Source organism: Pimephales promelas, chromosome 6 (genome assembly GCF_988280905.1).
Source record: "Pimephales promelas chromosome 6, fPimPro1.hap1.1, whole genome shotgun sequence".
Taxonomy (NCBI): domain Eukaryota; kingdom Metazoa; phylum Chordata; class Actinopteri; order Cypriniformes; family Leuciscidae; genus Pimephales; species Pimephales promelas.
The window spans coordinates 22116913-22141248 of record NC_142774.1 but is presented as its reverse complement, the minus strand read 5'-3'; the positions used below and the strand labels follow the sequence as shown (position 1 = coordinate 22141248).

The window sequence follows — 24336 nt, the reverse complement described above, 5'->3', positions numbered from 1 at the left end:
AAGCACCCGCCCACTGCGGAACGTTTGTGTCTAAATGATTCAATTAAAAAAATTTGAACTTCAAAACTTTTTCCACTTCAAAAAAAAGTGATTCAAATAAAAAAAATCTGAACTTCAAAACTTTTTCCACTTCAAATAAAAAAACAAAAACAATGAAAAAACACATTCTCTTCAATACTTTTTTATTGCATGTTTTTTGTTTTTTTTTTGCATTTGAACAGTTTTTTCTTTTGATTGAAAATATTTTTTTTTTTGATTGAAACAACTTTTTTGGAATTGAATGATTAAGACACAAATGTCCTACCCATGCAAGTAGTAATATGATGCACCTTATGTCAAAAAGATGATTGATTGACAGGTGCCCTGCCCCTTCCCACCCCTTTTGGCATAGGATGAAAGGGTTCAATAGAGAGCAAAAGGAGATAAGAGGTGATAAAAAGTATCAAAATGAGATAAAAAGAGAGACATCTGGGTTAGCGAGATAAGATCAAAAGGCATCAAATGGATTTGAAAGTTAGTTTTATGACCTATTGACCTCCTAGCCTTAATAATGTCATTTTTAACAGTTGTTTTTAACTGTACTGTAAAGATAAGATTAAAGGGATCAAATTTGATTTGACAGTTAGTTTTTTAACCTATTGACCCTCCTAACCTTGATCATGTCATTTTTAACAGTTATTTTTAATTGTAAAGATAAGATTAAAGCGATCAAATGGGTTTGACGGTTTGTTTTATGACCTATTGACCCCTCTAAGTCTTGATCATGGCCTGTTTTAACTGTGGCTTTGAAACAATGACAGAAACTGTCTGTTTGAGTGTTTTGAACGTCACCGCATCCCCTGTAATCCCCTGAAAAAAGTGTGCAAGTTTATCTGTTCTGTAAAAGAATATAAAATAAAAGACTATTGTTACGACCTCCTAGTCCAGGGTTAGGAACGCCAATAACAAATAAAACAATATAGATATCCCCTCTCCTGTCCCAGATCACAAACAGAGTACCACACCAGAATATAGTGTCAAAAGAATAAGCTTTTTTATTTACACAGAAATAAAGAAAGCTGAAAGCGTGAATCTTCAGGAGGGGTTCAAGCCAAAATAACAAACCAAAATGAATTCTAACTACCGCCGACTTAAATATAAATTAGCTAACAAATAAAAATCCCCAAAGAAAATACAACAAACTTCCCTTACTCCCTAACTAGTCAATAACCAAGAGAAAATGTTTAAATAAAAAAAAAAGAATGGCAACCTCCTCCCTACGGCTTTCTAAAGAAACATTCAAACATTAGTTTAATGACATAAATAAAAAAAAACGAAATAAACGAAAACAAGTAAACAAGGAAATAAACTTACGACAATCAACTCAAGAGAAAAGTGTTCTCTAAAACACACCGTGAGTATTCCCCACTAGGAAAACTCACTAAAAGATCAACACATCAATATCATTGATCTCAACAGCGTGTCTGGGGCAGGAGACAAGGACCACGGAACTCCGCGACGCGCGTTCTAAGGAGCTCTGTCTCACTGCAGTCTGTCTCCGCTTTTAAGCGCTCCCGCTCCTCATCGTAATCGGCCGCAGCTGAACCCAATCAAGGCCTGCACGGAGGGAGAGAGAAAGAGAGAGAAAGAAAGAGGGAGGAACCAACTGCACACACCTCAAATCACAACACAAATTAGAGAAAAAATAACATAACAGCAAAACACACTACCCCCACCCTTAGTTACAAAACCTGATTTGGAACAATGAGTTAGGTAAAATTAACATTTCCTACTGTCTGCAACAGTCAACTAATCATCATTAGAATGCACCCTTGACAGCGCGTCGGCTACGACGTTATAGCGTATCTCTAAGTTGAACTCTTGTAAGATGAGTGCCCATCTCATCAAACGCTGATTCGAATTAGCCATACGAGCCAGGAAGATTAGAGGGTTGTGGTCTGTGTATGCCACAATATGATCACCGGAACTCAAATACACCTCGAAGTGTTGGACAGCCAGCAGCAACGCCAGGGCCTCTTTCTCTATTGTGCTATAATTTCTCTGACACCGGGTAAATTTCTTTGAGAAATAGCTCACGGGATGTTCAATACCAGCGTTATCTGCTTGCATCAGCACCGCACCGGCGCCATGAGCACTCGCATCCACCTGCAGGCTGAAAGGTTGAGTGTAGTTCGGGGCAGAAAGCACAGGAGCATTACATAGTAAATCTTTAGCAGAAGAAAAAGCAGATTCGCATACTTCGTTCCACACAAATTTCCGCTCCGTACTCAAAAGGTCAGTAAGGGGTGCAACCACTGTGGCAAAATTCCGACAAAAACCCCTATAATATCCAGCCATTCCCAAGAAACTCCTCAACTCGCGTTTATTAGTGGGTGAAGGAAATGCAACAATAGCTTCGACTTTAGCTTGAACAGGCTTAACCTGACCTTGCCCGACTGTTTTACCGAGATAAGTCACTGCTGCTCTCGCAAACTCACACTTGCTGAGGTTAAGCGTCAAGGACGCTTCAGCCAAGCGTTTCAAGACCAACCTCAGATTGCATAAGTGATCTTCCCATATCATAGAATAAACCACCACATCATCTAGATAGACCTCACAATTCTGTACCTCTGACAACACAATCCTCATTAGCCGTTGGAATGTGGCAGGTGCGTTTCGCATCCCGAAAGCCATTACTGTATATTGAACTCTTGTAAGATGAGTGCCCATACCATAACTAATAAGCATAGTGTGGAACATTATATAGAAACTGTGTCTATTCCTCGTTTAGTGAAGCCAAACAATAAATCTAGTGTAGGATCTAGCAAAAATCTTATTGTAATTAAACCAGAAAATCTAAATATCAGTCAACAAAAACAATTTCTAAAGCTAGGCCTCCTAAACATTAGATCGCTCACACCTAAGGCGGTTATTGTAAATGAAATGGTCACAGACAATAACTTCAATGTTCTGTGCCTTACTGAAACCTGGCTTAAACCAAATGAGTATTTCGGTCTAAACGAATCTACTCCGCCAGGATACTGTTATAAACATGAGCCTCGTCTGATCGGTCGTGGCGGCGGTGTAGCAACAATCTATAAAGATATTTTTAATATTACTCAGAAAACAGGTCACAGGTTTAATTCATTTGAAGTACTTGTGCTAAATGTTACGCTCTTAGATGTAAGAAGGAAATCTATATTATCTCTAGCCCTGGCTACTGTATATAGACCTCCAGGGCCATATGCTGAATTCCTAAAAGAGTTCGCAGACTTTCTCTCGGATCTATTGGTAAATGTCGATAAAGCAATAGTTGCTGGAGATTTTAACATACACGTAGATAATACAAATGATGCGTTAGGGGCTGCGTTTACAGATTTATTAAACTCCTTTGGGGTCAAACAAAACGTCAGTGGTCCCACTCATCGTCTAAATCATACACTAGATTTAATTATATCATATGGAACCGATCCAACTGATATAGATATTATACCGCAAAGCGATGATGTCACTGATCATTACATGGTGACTTGCATAATACGTACTGATGAAATGTCATGTTGCGCCACGTTATAGACCAGGCAGAACAATCCTTCCAACCACTATAGATGGATTCTCAAATAGCTTACCTGATCTATCTAAGCTGCAAAGTGAACCCAAACAAACAGATGAATTAGAGGAAATGACTAGCAGTTTAAGCACCATTCTTACTAGTACATTAGATATTGTTGCGCCAATTAGATTAAAAAAGGTTCGAGAGAAAATTAAAGCACCATGGTACAACAGTGCTACGCATGCTATCAAGAGAGAAACTCGCAACTTAGAGCGTAAATGGAAACAAACTAATTTAGAGGTCTTTAGAATCGCGTGGAAAGACAGTATGTCACGTTATAAAAAGACACTAAAAACAGCCAGGGCTGAGCATCTCCGCAAACTAATCGAAAATAACCAAAATAATCCAAGGTTTTTATTTAACACCGTGGCTAGACTAACAAATAAACAGACATCACCAGAGCAAAATATACCTTTACAGTTTAGTAGTAATGATTTTATGAATTACTTCAATGCGAAAATAGAAAGCATCCGAAACAAAATTATAAATGTACAATCCGCTATGGTGTCTTATGATTCAGCTTCAATTATGGACCCTCTAGAACAACTACACCGCTTTACAACGATAGGACAGGAGGAGCTAAATAAACTTATCATTGCATCTAAACCAACAACTTGTTTATTAGATCCAATACCCACTAAACTACTGAAAGAACTATTACCTGTAGTGGAAGAGCATCTCCTCAATATTATTAACTCGTCTTTATCTTTAGGTCATGTCCCAAAAATATACAAGCTGGCTGTAATAAAACCGCTCATTACGAAACCGCAATTAGATCCAAATAACTTGGCAAATTACAGACCCATTTCAAATCTTCCATTTATGTCCAAAATACTTGAAAAAGTAGTGTCCGCTCAATTGTGCTCTTTTTTGCAAGAAAATGATATCTATGAAAAATTCCAGTCAGGATTCAGACCGCATCATAGTACAGAAACTGCGCTAGTTAAAATTACAAATGATTTACTTTTAGCTTCTGACCAAGGCTGTATCTCAATACTAGTCCTACTTGATCTTAGCGCTGCGTTCGACACTATAGATCATAAAGTACTCTTGGATCGACTACAAAACTACACTGGTGTTCAGGGAGAGGCATTAAGCTGGTTTAGATCGTACTTATCGGACCGTTCTCATTTTGTCTGTTTAAATAGGAAAAAATCAAAGATAACGTCAGTAGACTATGGAGTACCGCAAGGATCGGTTTTAGGCCCTCTGCTATTCTCAATATATATGCTGCCACTTGGTCATATTATAAGAAAACATGGAATTAATTTCCACTGTTACGCTGACGACACTCAATTATATATTTCATCACGACCAGATGAAAACACTAACTCATCTAAAATGACAGAGTGTCTCAAAGATATAAAATGCTGGATGACGCGTAATTTCCTGCTATTAAATTCAGATAAAACGGAGGTATAACTTATTGGTCCAAAAAACTACTCACAAAACCTCTCACAATACAACTTTAATATAGACGGATGTCCTGTTACTTTATCCACAACAGTAAAAGACCTGGGTGTTATACTAGACCGCAACTTGTCGTTCGAAAATCATATTTCATATGTTACAAGAACAGCCTTTTTCCACCTTAGAAACATTGCTAAGCTACGTAACATGCTATCTATTTCTGATGCAGAAAAATTAGTTCACGCATTCATGACCTCGAGACTAGATTACTGTAATGCTTTATTAGCCGGTTGTCCTGCATCCTCAATAAACAAGCTACAGTTAGTACAAAATGCAGCTGCTAGAGTTCTTACTAGGTCAAGAAAATATGATCATATAACACCGATTTTATCATCTCTACACTGGTTACCTATTAAGTTCCGCATCAACTACAAAATACTACTACTGACCTATAAAGCCCTAAATGGTTTAGCACCTATGTACTTAACGGACCTTCTTTCGCCCTACAATCCACCGCGTTCCTTAAGATCACTAAATTCAAGGCTTCTGGTCATTCCTAGGATATCGAAGTCCAGTAAAGGAGGGAGGGCGTTCTCGCATTTAGCTCCAAAACTCTGGAATGGCCTTCCCGATACGGTCCGAGCCTCTGACTCGCTGACACAGTTCAAAACTAGATTAAAGACGCATCTCTTTAGTCAAGCATTCACATAATGCTTACCTTCTAGTCCTCTGTTATGCCGTACGGAACCGTTTGCCACTGAAACTGCTTAACGCACCAGTGGGGCTCGACAGCCTTTTAGACAAACGGGTCGGCGCGTATGGTTGGGTTGCGGAGAGTTCGGGTTACGGAGAGTTTGTGAGTTATAACGGAAATCATTATGAACATCAGCTATGCTAATTATTTCCCATCTGCCTTTCTGCTGTTATCTCGGGACGCTTGTCCCGAGAAAAATGGCGTTCGTCAGGTCCAGTTTTGTGTCCAGCCTCTCACGGGGATTTCGGATGCCCCAACGCCTGTGATGAGACGACTCAACGCCTGTGATGAGACGACTCAACGCCTGCGATATGTTATGGCGCCGTTTGATTCATAAACAATATTTATATTTAATATTTATATTTAAACAATACGAATGTAAGCCAGAGGAGAACTGGCCCCCGACTGAGCCTGGGTTCTCCCAAGGTTTTTTCTCCATCCAATCTGATGGAGTTTGGTTCCTTGCCACTGTCGCCTTGCTTTTGGCTTGCTTTGAGCTTGCTCAGTTGGGGTTATTTAGTGTTTAGCAATGTTGTTGATCTGTGTTGTGCTACTTTCATGTTATCACTGTGAAGCTGCTTTGATACAATCTGTATTGTGAAAAGCGCTATATAAATAAATGTGACTTGACTTGACTTGACTTATATTGCATAAATGCATCAGGCGTGACAAAGGCGGAGATTTCAGAGGCGCGCGGTGTCAATGGCACCTGCCAATAGCCCTTCAGCAGATCGAGTTTTGTTACATAACGTGAAGAACCTACGCTGTCCACACAGTCCTCCATTCTGGGGAGAGGAAAGGAGTCAGCTTTGGTGACACTGTTAACTCTGCGAAAATCCGTACAGAATCGGAAAGAGCGATCAGACTTCCGCACAAGTATACAAGGCGAACTCCATGGACTCTGGCTGGGTACAGCAAAACCATTACGCACCAAATAATTAACTTCATCCTTCATGACTTGACGTTTGAGCGGATTAACACGGTATGGATGCTGTTTAACTGGTGGGCTTTGACACAAATCAATATCATGCGTCAACACATTTGTCTGCGAAGGAACATCATTAAACAACGTAGGATGACGGTTAATCAATGCAACGATATCCCGACGCTGACTCTCAGACAAATAAGAAAGATGAGACGATAAGTTGGCCAGGACAGCAGAGTTTGAAAGTTTTCCACAAGAGACTTGGGCAGCCTTCTCAATTAGATAATCTGATTCTACCACATAAGTGGACGGCACTTCAATAGCGTGAACAGCAGCCACCGTTTCAACCACAGCAGGGTTAACTTCAGGCACATCTCGGGAAACATACCTCTTCAGCATATTTATGTGGCAGACTCTACTTTTACGTCGTCGATCAGGGGTCAAAACTGTATAATTGGTCTCATTCAGTTTTTTCTCTATCTTATATGGACCAACAAACCGAGCAGACATCGGAGAATTAGGTACAGGCAAGAACACGAGCACAGAATCACCCGGTTCAAAATTACGGGCTACGCTGGTTTTATCATATCTGCTCTTCATCTTACATTGAGACTCAACAAGATGCTGTTTCGCAACCTCCCACATTTTGTGGAGTTGTTCACGAAATGAACTCACATACTGCAAAATCGGCACAGAGGGAGGATCTTTAGATTGAAACTGATCACTTATCAATTCCAATGGTCCCCGAACAGTGTGTCCGAACACAAGTTCGGCTGGACTGAACCCCAAAGACTCTTGCACTGTGCTCCTTATGGCCAACATTAATAACGGTAACCCATCCACCCATTCTTTACCCGTTTCGACACAGTAGGTGCGCAACATCGACTTTAACGTCTGATGGAAGCGCTCGAGTGCACCTTGCGACTCAGGATGGTACGCACTTGACATCTGATGTTCTACCCCCAGTTCGTGTACCAACTGTTCAAACAGGCGGGAGGTAAAATTTGTTCCCTGATCTGTCTGAATTACTTTAGGCAATCCGAACATAGAGCAAAACTTAATCAGCTCTTTAACCACGGCTTTTGTTTTAATAGAGCGCAATGGCACAGCTTCCGGATAGCGAGTGGTGGCACACATTATGGTAAGGAGATACTGATGACCTGACTTAGCCTTCGGCAATGGGCCAACGCAATCAAGAATGAGTCTTTCAAAAGGTTCTCCTACTACAGGAATGGGTTTAAGTGGCACTTGAGGAATCTTTTGATTAGGCTTGCCAGCCAGTTGGCACACATGACAGGATCGAACAAATGCAGACACTGATGATTTTAAACTTGGCCAAAAGAAATTTCTGGAAATTCGATCGTATGTTTTCGTAACACCAAGGTGTCCTGAACATGGATGTTCATGAACTAACTGCATGATTTGATACCGATACCCCGTAGGAAGAACAATCTGGGAAACACGGTCACCTTCAGAGTTTGACGGCTTCCACCAGCGCATCAAAACTTCCTCGTCCCAAAAATACCCTACTGACCCATCCGAAACCTGAGTTTTGTCCGCAGCCGCACTGATACATTTGCTTAAAGTTAAATCAGATTTTTGCGCAGCAATTAACTGTTCCCTACCCACTTTTAAGGGAATTTCGTTTGCATTCATATACTCATCACTCAAAAGCGGTTGAGGTTTAACAAACAGTTTGCATTCCACACTATCTGGCGATGCAGCGAGAAAAGAGCTTGAAAGATCCACCACCTCTTCAAATTTATTTTTCTGCACGCGCGTTACAACACATGCTGGAAAAACTGTGGGAAACTGTGACAGAGCAGCTACCGGAGTGTTTACGTTCGGCTCAGCAGATACAATTGGGTACGGAAACACTTTAGTTCCAGCCAAATCATTACCCAAGATCATACTCACACCATCCACAGGTAATTGTGAATGCACCCCGATATTAACCGTGCCGGAAATAAGGTCAGATTTCAACTGAACGGTATGCAAAGGCACGGGAGTACAGCCCATTTCTATACCACGAATGAGCACATCATTACCGGTATACGAATTCACCGAGAACGGCAGAGCACTTTCTAAGATTAAGGATTGTGTGGCTCCCGTATCTCGCAGCATCACTATAGGTTTTTCCTCGTCATTGTCTGAAAGCGAAACTAAACACGTTTGTAAAAACGATCCAAACGCATTCAATTTTTCCCCTGATGAGAGTTCGGGAAAGGAGGTAAACGCTACCCCTTTAGGTTTACCGCCTGCTTTCTGCTGCCAAGCTTTACAGCTGGTAATCAGATGACCTGGATCAAGACAATAGAAACAAGCTCTTTTTTTATCAGGCCGCTTTTGTGCATGTGCTTCACCCTCGACCCTAAAAGAGTTGTCCCTCGTCATTCTTTTATCCCTCCCTACGTCCACGACTAAAGAAGGTTTGAGAGCGCGCATCACTGGGAACACAGTTTTATGAGTAAGTGCGAATTCGTCTGCAAATTTTGCCGCATCGAAAAGCTTAGATACTTTCTGCTCGTTTAAATGCACTACAATATTGTCTGGCAAACTATTTTTAAAATCTTCGAGCAAAATCAGTTCTTGCAATTCCTCAAGAGTTGTAATTTTAATAGAACCACACCACTTCTGGAATAGCGATCTCTTTTCACGCGCAAATTCCACAAACGTTTGCTTGGCTGTCTTTGAACACGCCCTAAACTTCTGCCGGTACGCCTCCGGTACCAATTCATAAGCACGCAACACAGCCGATTTCACAAGATCATAATCCAGCGAATCATCGATTGGCAAAGCTGCGCAAGCCTCCTGGGCTTTGCCAACGAGATTACACTGTAACAATAACGCCCACATATCTCTGGGCCATTTTAATTTAGCCGCGACACGTTCGAAAGCCACAAAATACGAGTCAACTTCAGACTCACGAAATGGAGGTACAAGCTTAATGTACTTACCCACATCAAAATCAGGTTGCCCCACATCAGAACTACTGGAATCAGTTCTAGCGCGCGGTGACGGACCTGGTCTGTCACGCTGCCTCTGAGCTTCCACCTCCAGCCTACGCAATTGAACATCCCGATCAGTCCTTAACTCTAACTCTTTCAGTCGAAGTAATTGCGTTTCATGCTCCTGCTTCTTTAACTCCAGTTCTAACTCTCTTAAGCGAACAGTCACCTTCGGATCTATCCCTACAAACAAGGGACGTCCCCCGGACTTTTCAAACGTCCCCTTAGGTCCGCATTAGGTCCGCTTTGTAACGTTCCCTAGCGGACGTTCGGAGGACGTCCGCACTTGGTCCCCTTTGTAACGTTCGCTGACGGACATTCCGATGACGTTCGCATTTGGTCCCCTTTGTAACGTTCGCGGACGGACATTCCGATGACGTTCGCATTTGGTCCGCTTTGTAACGTTCGCTGGCGGACATTCCGATGACGTTCGCATTTGGTCCGCTTTGTAACGTTCGCTGGCGGACATTCCGATGACGTTCGCATTTGATCCATTCTATAACGTTCGCTGACGGACGTTCTGAGGACATTTGTCCGGGCCAGTTTGCGAACGTCCCTATTTCGTCCCTCACCTGGCATTTCCATGACAACACTTAACCAGTCGCCCATGTTTGCTATCATCAACTGAAACTTTACAACTCAGACAAACGAATAATTAAACTAAAATATAAATGCAAAGATTGTAAAATTAAGTTAATGCTATAATGTTAGTGTTTTAATGTTAAGATAATGTTCATGTTACTTCATGTAAATTCTAATCACTAATTAAAGATGTATACCACGAGTCTGTTTTCACCCGTTATAATTTAAACATCAAAAACATGACTGATTCAATTGAATATGAGCTATAATTTATAAAGGCTATTCACATGCACAGAGATTGAATCCCAGGAGCTCTAATGCATCGACTTCAAATGATGAATGCAGCCAAGGAAAACGTGAAGAATGGAAAAGTGGATAATAACAGGTAAGACAAATAAAAGTATCCTAAACATTTACCTGTCAAACGTTGGTCAGGAGAAGGTGACTGGTTTTATTAAAAATAATTTATTTTAGGAAGAATATTGTTATAATTATTGTACTTAAGACTGATAGCATACAGAACAAATAACAAAAAACAAAACAAAAAAAACATTGGAGAAACAAGCGAGTGACGATCAAATCATAGAATCAAATGCGGCTAAGCGAGTGACGTCATTCCTTATGTACGCGGTTTGTATCACAGTCTATGGTTTGTATCCATGGCAACGCTCAGCTGGGTAGCGTAGTGACAGTTAACGGTCCTTCTCAGACGCAGCCTTGTGTTTCCTCTGTCCGTCGTCTGTCTAAAAGGTATTTTTAATTATATTATTATAAATGAGTCACCATAACCACTGTCCATCTTCAAATTATATGAAAATGTTACCTTTTAAAACGTTTGCTGAAGTTGTCCGCAATGTACCGCTGATAACCGTTATATGCTAATATGAGTAGCAGCTACGAAGCTAACAGCTGAAAATGAGACAACATTTCACATATTGATAAAATCATAATGGAATATGTTCATTTTTGTTGTTTTAGGTAACGTTAGACGCCGAAGGGGGAGAGCCATCGGATTAATCCCACAGCTGACCGACAAACACACACACACACAGCTGCCAGCGCATTTGAAGACACACACACACACGGAAATGCCACCTTTACAATTGTTTTAAATAAATAATGTACTTTGTTCCTTACACCGCGTCTGTTTTCTTTGGTTAGCCAGAAGTAAAATAAAATAAAATGATATTCAGGGGACTAAACGCGAAAGTCCCATAAACGTCCCGGATGGCCGCTGGTGGTCCTGGGAACGTCCTCTTGAACGTCCGGAGGACGTCTTCGCGAATGTCCGCGGGACATCAAGCGGACTCCACATGGGGACGTTCGGGGGGACGTTCGCACAGGCCATTTAGGGGACGTTCTGGGGACCTTTTTTTGTTAGCTGGGATACCAGCCCCTTTACGCTTGCCAAATCGGATTCGTCAGGCTCTGACCGAGGAAAAATACCAATTTCAACTAACTTACCATACAACTCGTCTTTAATGACTTGTTTCTTTTCCTCTTTCGGGACGGTTACATTGTAAAATTCTGCTATTACAATTAGATCTACTTTTCTACACCGCTCAAACTCATTTAATGTAGGTGAAAGCGTAAACTTAACTAGATCAAAATCCATATTAAATAACACTTCCTCCCCCCAAAAAAAATTCAAAGCAGCCAAGCAACACTACTGGAAACGGTCAATAGATTTTACGAATATTAAAATACGCGGACGGACGAGCCCCCAATTGTTACGACCTCCTAGTCCAGGGTTAGGAACGCCAATAACAAATAAAACAATATAGATATCCCCTCTCCTGTCCCAGATCACAAACAGAGTACCACACCAGAATATAGTGTCAAAAGAATAAGCTTTTTTATTTACACAGAAATAAAGAAAGCTGAAAGCGTGAATCTTCAGGAGGGGTTCAAGCCAAAATAACAAACCAAAATGAATTCTAACTAACGCCGACTTAAATATAAATTACCTAACAAATAAAAATCCCCAAAGAAAATACAACAAACTTCCCTTACTCCCTAACTAGTCAATAACCAAGAGAAAATGTTTAAATAAAAAAAAAAGAATGGCAACCTCCTCCCTACGGCTTTCTAAAGAAACATTCAAACATTAGTTTAATGACATAAATCAAAAAAAAAACGAAATAAACGAAAACAAGTAAACACAAATCAGTAAACAAGGAAATAAACTTACGACAATCAACTCAAGAGAAAAGTGTTCTCTAAAACACACCGTGAGTATTCCCCACTAGGAAAACTCACTAAAAGATCAACACATCAATCTCATTGATCTCAACAGCGTGTCTGGGGCAGGAGACAAGGACCACGGAACTCCGCGACGCGCGTTCTAAGGAGCTCTGTCTCACTGCAGTCTGTCTCCGCTTTTAAGCGCTCCCGCTCCTCATCGTAATCGGCCGCAGCTGAACCCAATCAAGGCCTGCACGGAGGGAGAGAGAAAGAGAGAGAAAGAAAGAGGGAGGAACCAACTGCACACACCTCAAATCACAACACAAATTAGAGAAAAAATAACATGACAGCAAAACACACTACGTCCTAGGACGTAACACTATCCACTGAACCAAGCATTTAATTTTAAATAAAATGGAGCCACCAAAAATTGCAAGCAGTTTGAATGTATTACACCGTTGAATAAAGCAAAAACTGCTTTTGAAAAACAATGCAAATGTTCTCTCATTCATGATCTCATGATTCAAAAACATAAGGGAGCAGCGCACATCTGAATGTGTCTTTGTGTTCTGCGTGGGGTGTGTGTGTGTTTGTTTGTTTCTCTATGTGTGCCACCAAAGGTTCGCTTTAGATCAAATAAAATAATCTTACGGATCCACAAAAATTGCAAGCAGTTAAAATCTATTAGAGAGCTGAATAAAACAAACAGCTTATGAAAAACAATGCAAATGACCCTCTCATTCATGATCTCATGGCTCAAAACATAAGTGAGCAGCGCGCATCTGAATGCGTCTTTGTGTGTGTGTGTGGGTGTTACATGATACCCTCCGCATTCCTGAAGACACTGTGGAAGGACAATTTATATATATATATATATATATATATATATTATAATTACTTTCACTATACATGCTACCACTAGGCTCAATTTTTAGGAATCATGGGGTGTCTTTTAGTTTTAATGCAGACGACACTCAAATCTATCTCCCTTTGAAACATAATGACAAGCAAGGCCTAGAAACTTTGCTTGCCTGCTTATCTGACGTACGGTCCTGCATGTCCTTGAATTCTCTGCACTTGAATGAGAGTAAGACTGGAGCAATTGTTTTTGGCCCTCTGTTGGAAAGCAAACCCGAATACTGACGATTATTTAGACTCTAAACGAGAGAACGCATTACCCCGGTTTTAGTATCTCTAAATTGGTTGCCAGTGTGTTATATAAAATTGTGTTGCTAGTTTTTAAGGCTTTGAGTCTTGCACCATCCTCTCTGTCAGATCTTTTAAATGTGAAAAAAATGAACAAGATGCTTGTGATCCTCAGACAGCATTATACTGTCATATCCAAGATCAAGATTCAAGTTGCGAGGTGATTGCGTTTTCAGTGGCCGGTCCTCGGATCTGGAATAGTCTTCCTTTATCTGTGAGGTCTGCATCATCTGTACATGAATTTAAATCTAAGATACAGTCTAATCTTTTTACTCTTGCATTTCATTCATGACGTTGGATTTTCTAAACACTAACCTAGTGTTTTATTGTATTGTGTGTGGTTTGTTTTATACTTCTCCATTTGTACAGCACAGTGGTCAGCTTCTGTTGTGCTTTATAAATAAATGAAATTAAAATTAATTAAATAAAATGATATGTCACACTAAAGTTGAAAAACATTATGTTCTTGAAATGGTTATAAAATTTACATCTAGTCATTTACAAATATAATATTTAAAGGAGCATTTCACCCATTGCAACATAAATCTTTATTGAAAGTGGATCATATATGTAGTCGAAATGTAAAATAATTTTTTAATTTGGTGCCCTCTTGACTGAGAAAAGACAGAAAATAACCAAGGGGCGCATATGTATGAATAGACTACAGGTCCCAGAATGCCCTGCATTGTACAGCTCTGCAAGCCACACCCACTAATCCGGAACCGCGCAAACAGAGAATTCACTATTCCGTCTAAGGCTAACATTAGCTATCACCAGAGTTTGAAATTCATTTCACACAAAATGTCTAGTTGGCTGTGGCGAGCGGGACGATCGAGGGCGAGGCACATAAGAGGATGGCGCGAGTGATAACAGACTAAACAGAGACTATTTGGTGATATTGAAAGACACCTGTGAGGCGCGCGCCGGTCCCGCGTCTCTCACGGAGAAGCGAAAGTATAAAACGGGGAGCGATGACGGCAGATCGAGAGAGAAACAGGCCTGATTTTATGAAGTTTTGTTTCTGTTGTGTGTAACGTTACATCAGTCGTCAATGAGGGGCTGCTGGCTTTGGCTTATACTTTCGTTTTGTATTTGTTCATTTTACTATTAAAATGTTTAAAGGGTAACTAAACCCCTGGTCAGAGCCTGACTCCACCCACTGGCAATATTTGAAAAATGCTGGAAAAGTGGGCAGAGCCCAGCGGAGGGGGGCGTGCACCTGAGACGCATCTCTTTGTATGAAACTTGCCTATGTCACCAACAACCGATGTGTCATGTACCACCGCAAACATCCAATAGGAAAATTCAACTGCAGTAGCCACCGTTCAACCTGAAGAGGGCAGCACTAAGACGTTTTTACACCATATATTGTAGAAATAGAACACTTTATAAACAAATGCCAAAAAAGTTACTCGAATCAATGACTGGTATTAATAAAGATCCATTCTTACAGATCATTAACTAAAAAAAGTTGGTTAAGTGTTTAGTTACTCTTTAAATGTTCGCCAGTTCGACGGTTCCTGCCTCCTTCTACCCACAACAACAAACCCCGTTCACGTTACATTGGCAAACTTTAATTGAATTACTCCTCGTTTGTATTTATTTCTGTTTGGTGAATTTCTGCATGTTACCTGGATGTTTACCCTGCTGAAAAATCCAGCTAAAACCAGCCTAGGCTGGTTGGCTGGTCTTAGCTGGTTTAAGCTGGAAGTAGCTGGTTTTAGTTGGTCACCCAGCCTGGCTTAGCTGGTCAAGCTGGTCTCCCAGCCTGACTTAGCTGGTTAAGCTGGTCTCCCAGCCTGGCTACCAACTTGACCAGCTAAGACCAGCCTGACCAGCTGAAAAAGTGTTCAAAACCCCTCTAAAACTAGCCTGATAAACCAACTAACCAGGCTGGGAGACCAGCCAAAACCAGCCAACCAGCCTTGGCTGGTTTTAGCTGGATTTTTCAGCAGGTCAGGCGAAACTATCACAACACAAACGTCTGTGTGCTTGTCTGATTCAGAGATTTCCACCAGGAGAAATTGCCATCATTGAAATTCTCTGCAGCAGACGGGCTGTGTCCGTAGGCCGTAGCATGCAGCGAGAGCACGGGCACCAGCAAGCCGCCCAGCGCCAGAGTCAGTGCGGGGTCCTTGACCGCGACAGGCCGCCGCCTCGGTGTCTCCTTCTCCTCCATCAGCCTCAGCTGCTCTAAACTATACTGCGGCTCGTAAAGATAACCACGAATATCGGATTCGAGGAGCAGAACTTCAAAATCCGATTCTTCCATATCATGTTTAGTTTCTTCAGTCATTGTCATAACTTACTATCTCCACAGCACTTGTTAGCTTAGCTTCCAAACAAGATGGTGGATATTGATTTCAGTTCCTGCAAGTGAAGTCCCACCCACTGATCTGTAATAGGCTTGTAGGGTGAGTGGGTCCAACACCCTGGAATAATAATGAGCTAATATATGTAGTTCTGAAGATTTTAATGAAATATGACTTCCTGCTTATCTTGACGCAAAATGACGATTTTTACGTCACAATAAGCAGGAAGTAAAACACTTAAATCCTTATTATTGGTTACACTTTATTTCGATAGTCACTTTAGACATTCTACTAACTATAAGTAACTTTTCAACTACATGTCAACTAAGTGTCATTAGAGTATTAGAAGGCTGTAGTAGACTGTCAGTAGACTGTTAGGTTAGGGTTAGGTGTAAGGGTTCAGGTTAGGAGAACAAGTTGACTTGTAGTTGCTAAGTTACTTACAGTCAGTTGAATGTCTGTTGGGGGACCAACAAAATAAAGTGTTAGCAGATATTAAGCTGACAGTCTACTAATACTCTAATGATAGTTAGTTGACATGTAGCGGCAAAGTTACTAATAGTAAGTTGAATGTCTAAAGTGGACTATCAAAATAAAGTGTTACCTTATTATTTACTCAGGGGAAAATAAGGGAATAAACCATGACCATTCAAAAATATGACTGGGTTTCTAAAGATACAAAGCTTAATGCAAATGGGTGAAGTGACCTTTAACACTAACTATAGTTGAAAAACACTGATCTTTAAAAGTATATGTGCAATTATAAATTTACAAATATAATATTTCACACTAAAGTTGAAAAACATGCTGTTCTTTAAAAGTATATACATTAAATATAAAATAAAATATATGAAATAATATTTCTCTCTCTCTCTCTTTCTCTCTCCCTCTGTCTCTCTCAAACACCCAGTGCATGGTAGACATCTGCCTTACACAAAAATCTTACAAGGGGTGTATCACATAATTGTCATGCCTGTTTTGCTAAGAGAACATAAAGTCTAAACATGTTTCTACATATGGTGGCTATACGACATTAGTCTAGATTTAAGAATTTATTTCAAAGAATAATCGTAAAAGTTTAAATATGATCTTTTAAAAGACTGTTTAAATTAAATCTTTATAGTTTGAATACATTCATATCTTCTATTTATCTTTTAGAAGATTACTGTAATGATTGTGTCACGAAGTGGTTTTGTGTGTTTTCGTTATTAGTTATTAGCCGTCTATTATTTATCCCAGGTGTTTCTCATTTCTCACGCCCCCTTGTTATCTTGTCTAGCTCGTTTGATTATTTAAGCCCTGTGTTTCTGCCCTGTCTTTGTTGGTTGTTGAATTTATGTGTGTTACGTTGGTGCTTTCACGATTCTTGCTTCTAGTGTCTTGTTTTAAGTTTGTTTAATAAAGCTACACTGCGTTTGGACCCAGCCTCAGCTCTGTTTCTCCGCACAGCGTCACAGAACAACCAACCTCAATATGGGTCCAGCAGTCGTCAGCAACCGGGCTATGACAGAATACCTGTCGTCAGTCTTGCAAGAGGGCCGGTCTGTCCAAAGGTACGCGAAGGAGTTCCTGTCCATTAGCAGTCTGGGAGCGCTAGATGATATCCAGCTCATGGGCCTGTTTCTGAATGGGCTGGATTATGAGATCGCTCGATGGATGCCGCGGGACCTTGCCAACTGGACTCTTGACGGGTATGTCGCTCGGGCTTGTTCCTTGCAGGACCTCTTCACTACTGCGCGCTTATTCTACTCGACACCTGCCCAGTGCCGGCGGTATGGGGGGGCATTAGGGGGCAATGCCCCCCCAAACGTATTTTGTGCCCCCCCAAATTGAATTATGATATAATTTACAAAATAATATAAGTTTCATTTAATTCACATTTCTGTGAGAAATAATAAAAAAATATTTCTACAAACTGCTCATTAGCTGAAAATATAATAAAACCAACTTAAAATCCCTGTGTGGCGCTGTGAGGAAAGCCCCCTGCCGCCCCCCCAATCACGCACGTTAATACGTGAATGAAATGATTTTCAGTTGGCGCGAGATTCCTGACTGCATTCAAAACAAAACTAAACCGATGAAAACTCTCCAAAAATGGATATAAGAAAATGGTTTAATTCCACAGTTTATCCTTCCACGTCGAGTAACGATTCTGCTAACAACATACAGCTAGACAACGACAGCCCGGCTAACGTTTGTGACTCCGACTCCGTGGCCGGCGTGGCCGCTAACATCGCAGCTTCCCAAGCTAGCACCTGTAGCTCCAGCTCCACTGCATTTGGACCCAACCCTCCTACACCTCAAAGTCCACCTGAGGATCTCGGTGACGAAAAGCCCAACCAGGTGAAACTGGACAAGTATCCAAGCCGCCTTTACAATGGGAAAAAACGCTCATTTGTGAGTACGTGGTACCATGGGAGAGACTGGCTGGAATACTCCGTAAACACAGACAGCGCTTTCTGTTTTCCTTGTAGGAAATTTCGGTCAGCGACAGCATATACCAATGTTGATTCAGTTTTTATCACAAAGGGATATTGCAACTGGAAGCATGCAAACGAATCCAACAAAGGCTTCCATAAACATGCCACTTCCAAAGAGCACCTGACATGCGTTGCAGCTTGGAGGGAACGAGGGAAACGCACAGAGACGGACACAGAGATTTCGAAATTGATTAACACAGAGCAGCTTTCAAGGAACCGATACTACGTATCTGCCATTATTGACATTTTGGAGTTTCTGGCAACAAATCAACTACCTTTGAGAGGTAAGTTAGATGCCTTTGATAGTATGTCAGAGGGGGGGAGTGGACTGTTCCTTTCTCTTTTTGAATACACCCTCCGAAAAGACCAGCAGCTGAGTAAAGTTGTAAAAACAATACCTCGCAACGCAACATACACAAGTCACGAAATACAAAATGAACTACTTGAGGCAATGAGCAGTGTCATAACGGATGCTATTGTACATGACATTGGTTCGCAGTGGTTCACGATCAAAGTTGACGGGACTCGTGACATCACTGGGTGTGAGAATATTTCAATTGTCATTCGGTTCATATCGGAGGACAGTTGTAAGGTGACAGAACGTCTACTTACCATGGCCACTGCAGAAGCTGGGGACGCAGGGACACTCACTGACATCATATTACATGAACTTCAAAAAGCGGGGCTCAGCACTGCAAAGATATTGAGTCAGTGCTATGACGGTGCATCCCTCATGTCTGGGAAACACGGAGGAGTCCAAAAACTTCTACAGGATAGACTTGGCAGAGAAATCCCTTACATCCACTGTTTTAACCACCAGCTGCACCTTGTGGTCGTTCATGCCCTGTCGGCTGAAGAAGCGATTGGTGACTTCTTTAATGTGTGTGGCATGCTTTATAATTTCCTGAAAAAGCCCACCGTTTCCACTCACTATAAAGGTGATACCCTGAAGCGCCTCCTTGACCAACGCTGGACAGGCCATCTAGCAACGGTCTCTGTGGTCCTTAAAAACTTGGAGGATATCATTGCAGTACTGTCAAAGACGAGCAGCTCTCGGGCCTTTGCATCAGAAGTGAGAGTGCTGGCAACTGGCCTTTTACACCAGATAAAGGAGCCCAGTTTTGTGTTCATTGGACATAGTGTGCACAAGATATTACTGCTTCTGGACTCGCCCAACAAACAGCTACAGGCGAAGGAAATGGACCTACTGAATGCAGTGAAACTCGTGCAAAGTGCGATAGACTGTGTTCGTGATCTGAGATGTGACGATGCATTTAACGAGCTCTGGAGTACTGCTACCAACAACAACGAGCCCACACAAGCCAGCAAAAGAAAACGTGTTGTGAACAGGAACCTGGACGAGTACGTTCTTGAGGAGAGTATGGGGCAAAACGACACAAATGACAAGTCGGAGCTGAAGAGACTTTTTTTCAGTGCGATTGATGCCGTAATTGGAGAAATGGATGTGCGTTTCAGTGAGCGCAATGGGAAGCTGATAAGCGCATTGGAAGCTCTTGACCCAGAAAATAAAAGTTTTCTGAATGTTGAAAAAATCAAACACATTATGGATTTAGTAGGAGTGGAGATAGTAGAGTCAGAGTTCTGCGTCGCACGCCGATTTTTACAATCACAAATGGAAGACGACTCCAAGGAGAAATGGACAGTTCAGGGACTGTTGTCCAAACATTACAAAACGCTTAAAGCGATGCCCACTGTGTTGACGGCACTCCAACTGGCTTTGGTATTTGGTGCTTCTACAGCAACCTGCGAAAATTCATTCTCCACGCTCAAAAATGTGTTTTCAGAACACAGAATGAGCATGCTTCACACAAGAAAGGCCAGCCTAGTTCAACTTGCATTCGAGAAGGACTTGACAAAAAAGTGTTGTGGTGCATGGAAGGACGCTGTTCTCAGGAAGTTCCAATCAGCTCACAAGCGGCGTCTTCAGCTCTTCTAGCTGTAAGTTAAATTTAAAGTTTCATGCTGGCCGGTTGTTAGTGTATTCTGGCTTTATGTAACGTCAAAGTTCACTATATTTTGTTGTCACGTTATGTTGTGATGAGACTAAATTGGTTATTTAGGCGGCCTATTTAGTTCAGTTTTTGCGCTGTCCGTTGTCCTGAAATGTCACTCCCGCCGTGGAGAAACAGGTGTTTAAACAGGTGTTTAAGCCTATTTTCTTAAATGGAAATTGTAGAATACTATCTGTGTATGTTGTGGCTGTTTTTTATTTGTTTTGATAAAGTTAATTAACTACATGATGCTTTTTAAATAGTAGGCTACTACAGTAAATGCTTGTGTTAGAGCAAAGCCGAATAAAGATGTGTAGCTTTTTTTCTGTCTTCCGCCAGTGAGATAGGTAAACTACTATCCTGTCAGTGAAAGTCTGCGCATGCATGTTCGTTTGCTATAATAAATCTGTGGTCAGTCAGAGTTGGTCTTGGAATTTTTTATTTTTTTATTTGTTTGCATAGGCCTATTTAACCCTTATTTAATCAATTTTCTTAAGAATTGCACATCTTGCAACAATGTGTAATGATTTATGTGTTTATGGGTTGCATCACTTCATGGTAATAGCTAACAGAAAAGACAGCAATAAAGGATATCTGATATCCGAAAAAAAGTCCCCATATAGTGCCCACCCATTGAAAATAAATGCCCCCCTGCTGAGCGCAGTCTGAAGCCGGCTCTGCACCTGCCGAGTGTACTTTACCCGCGAAGCCCTCGTCGTCTTCACCGCTGGTTCACGTCAGTCACGACGAGCCCGCGCTTCACGTGCGCATTGACGAGCCCGCGACTCACGTCAGCCCAGCCGAGCCCGCGCTTCACGTCAGCCCAGCCGAACTCGCGATTCACGTGAGCCCCGCGAGGGAATCTCCTGTTCAAATGGATGAATCTCCAGTTCAAGTGGATGAATCTCCAGTTCAAGTGGATGAGTCTCCGGTTCAAGTGAGTGAATCTTCAGTTCAAGTGAGTGATCCTGTTCAAGTGGATGAATCTCCTCTTCAAGTGAGCGCTGAATCTCCTCTTCAAGTGAGCGCTGAATCTCCTCTTCAAGTGAGCGCTGAATCTCCTCTTCAAGTGAGCGCTGAATCTCCTCTTCAGGTGAGCGCTGAATCTCCTCTTCAAGTGAGCGCTGCATCTCCTCTTCAAGTGAGCGCTGAATCTCCTCTTCAAGTGAGCGCTGCATCTCCTCTTCAAGTGAGCGCTGCATCTCCTCTTCAAGTGAGCGCTGCATCTCCAGTTCAAGTGAGTGAGTTGTTCAGCCCAGCGAGTGTGTCTAGCCCTGTGACGCGCCGCCGCAGGAGGAGGAGAAGGAGGACTCGTTTGGTTCGCCAGGCCCCGGTGAGCGTGCCCAGACTCCTCGCTCTGCCGGCCCCGCCTCTGCGCCTCGCTCTGCCGGCCCCGCCTCTGCGCCTCGCTCTGCCGGCCCCGCCTCTGCGCCTCGCTCTGCCTGCACCCTTCAAGCTCCGGGAGGCCTTTCCTGTACCCGTTCACCACCCAGAGGCTCCTCCCGTGAATTTCCCCAAGTATTTTTTTGGGGGAGGCAGTAGGTACTCTGTGGGGGCCATGGAGGTGATCCTGACATGGACCTCTGAGTCTGTGAGGGCCGTGGAGGCGAGGCTGTCATGGACCTTGCCTGTGTCTGCTCCGCCCTCGTCTCTGTCTGAGTCTGCTCCGCCAAAGTCTGCTCCGCCCTGGCCTCTGCCTCGTCCTGCTCCGCCCTGGCCTCTGCCTCGTCCTGCTCCGCCCTGGCCTCTGCCTCGTCCTGCTCCGCCCTGGCCTCTGCCTCGTCCTGCTCCGCCCTGGCCTCCGCCTCGTCCTGCTCCGCCTTGGTCTCCGGCCCAGTCTGGTATGCCCATGCTCTGCGGCCCAGGCCCGCCTTGGCTACCTCCTGGTCCTGTTCCCCTGCACGGGCCTGGCCCTCCGTCCCTCCCCCAAGACTGTCTCCGCTTCACCGCCCTCCTGAACTTTTTGATGTTTGTATGGGCGTCGGGAGCCGCCCATAGGGGGGAGGCTATGTCACGAAGTGGTTTTGTGTGTTTTCGTTATTAGTTATTGCCCGTCTATTATTTATCCCAGGTGTTTCTCATTTCTCACGCCCCCTTGTTATCTTGTCTAGCTCGTTTGATTATTTAAGCCCTGTGTTTCTGCCCTGTCTTTGTTGGTTGTTGAATTTATGTGTGTTACGTTGGTGCTTTCACGATTCTTGCTTCTAGTGTCTTGTTTTAAGTTTGTTTAATAAAGCTACACTGCGTTTGGACCCAGCCTCAGCTCTGTTTCTCCGCACAGCGTCACAGATTGACTGTAACGGCGACCTAACGTATAATTTTTATTAATATAGCCATAACGATTTTTGTACTGTAACAGCATATTAGAGATGAACCTTCACACCCTCACAGAGACAGAGGAGTTACAGGACAGATGAGCCTCTGGGTCACAATTATGTCACAGCGTGTGCAATGCTAGTCTGCTTTTCAGAGCTTTATTCATTGTAAATTAATTTAAAAGCATACTCTTAAAAGTTTAGATCTTTTAAAATTAAAAGATTGTTTAAATCAAATCTTTAAAGTTTTATTAAAATCGTATCTTACAAGACTTCTGTATGATATTAATGATTTGTATAAAATTTTACCTAAGGTATTATTTTACTAAATATCGTTTGTTCAAAAATAAAATAAAAAAATGTTATAAATCAAGATCTGTGCTTTGGTGTCTTAGATCTTATTCATACAAAATATTTTAAAGAGTATTTTTGTCCATGTCACATGAAACTAAAGTTTGTCACAATGTTTTTGTTTTAAAAGAAATCCTTGGACTGCTCTTATTTGCTCTTATGTAGATTAAGTTGTATCATTTAGAAAATCACCACACATTTTCAGAGACGCAATGTGCCTCTGTGGTCCATGACGCAGCAGACGTAAAGTTGGTATTGAGCGAATATTTAATTTTACTCGTCTTAATTCAAAGCATGATCTTTTTTCTGCGGTAGCTATGACCTATTGTATGTAGGTACGATATATCATTTTGACTTTTCTTGTATTTCCCAAACTATCCTTATTAATTGTGGAAGCAGTGAAACCCTTCACTGAGAATATACTATCGGTTATCTACTCAAAATATATGTCGAATTTTCAAATGTTAGCATTTGTTGATGCGACAGGCTGTCTGTTGGCTGCATGAACACACTTTGGGGAGAGCTGATGATACAATAGCAGAAAGCATGCCCCTTTGACCTATTCGATTCAAACACATAGTGTTCTCTAGCGCTGTGCTTTTTGCGACTTTAGAAATGCGTGTTGCGACTACGGTGACCAAGAAGCTACAACATATCATCCAATTGCACTTTTTCGAGTTTAACTATAAACATTCTACCGTTACGCCGCCTATATAATGAATGACACAACCTTGTAATTTAGACCGTAACATTGACTTACCTGTCGAGAAGAAAGCAGGACTTCAGCGTCCCTTTCAAAGCCTTTCTCCTTCATTAGCTCTGTCCACCTGGGAAAAACCCATCCCGATATTTACCCTCGTTTTGAATTTGCCGGTCACGTTTCCTTTTAGATTCAATTTTTAAGCTTTATCATGGCTACGAGGATTGCATTATGAAGCACCGTGCAGTGTGGCCTTTCAAGCGCCTCTCACTGACCTCCTTGGTCGCTTCAGATGGTTTCAGTCAGCCGGCTCTAAATGAAAATGCGTTGCAGTGACTAGTGAATTTTTGTCCCTCTCCGTAGTTTTTCAAGATGGCGGGACGACATGGAGGCCTCCATGGACTCACCCGTCAGATCATTGTCAGAGCTAATTTTACACCAACGAGATCATATTTATGAATAAAGACGTTTATCGCATCATAGTACAGAAACTGCGCAAGTTAAA

At 42.0% G+C, this 24336-nt stretch overlaps 1 protein-coding gene across 2 annotated transcripts in view; it reads right to left on the bottom strand.

The window, feature by feature from the left end:
- Positions 1-1009: 1009 nt before the first annotated feature.
- Positions 1010-24336, bottom strand: part of timmdc1 (translocase of inner mitochondrial membrane domain containing 1) — a 161857-nt gene continuing 138530 nt past the window's right edge. The window contains exons 7-8 of one of the 2 annotated variants that reach the window (XR_016168858.1): positions 11662-12705; positions 1010-9872 (exon numbers count right to left, since the gene is read on the bottom strand). Coding sequence is in view for 1 of the 2 variants with exons in the window: in XM_089132256.1 (XP_088988382.1) it covers positions 6364-9537 (3174 nt within the window). In the remaining variant the exon portion in view is untranslated. Of the gene's footprint in view, positions 9873-11661; positions 12706-24336 lie in introns of those variants that run through there. The other variant, XM_089132256.1, reaches the window with a different exon arrangement.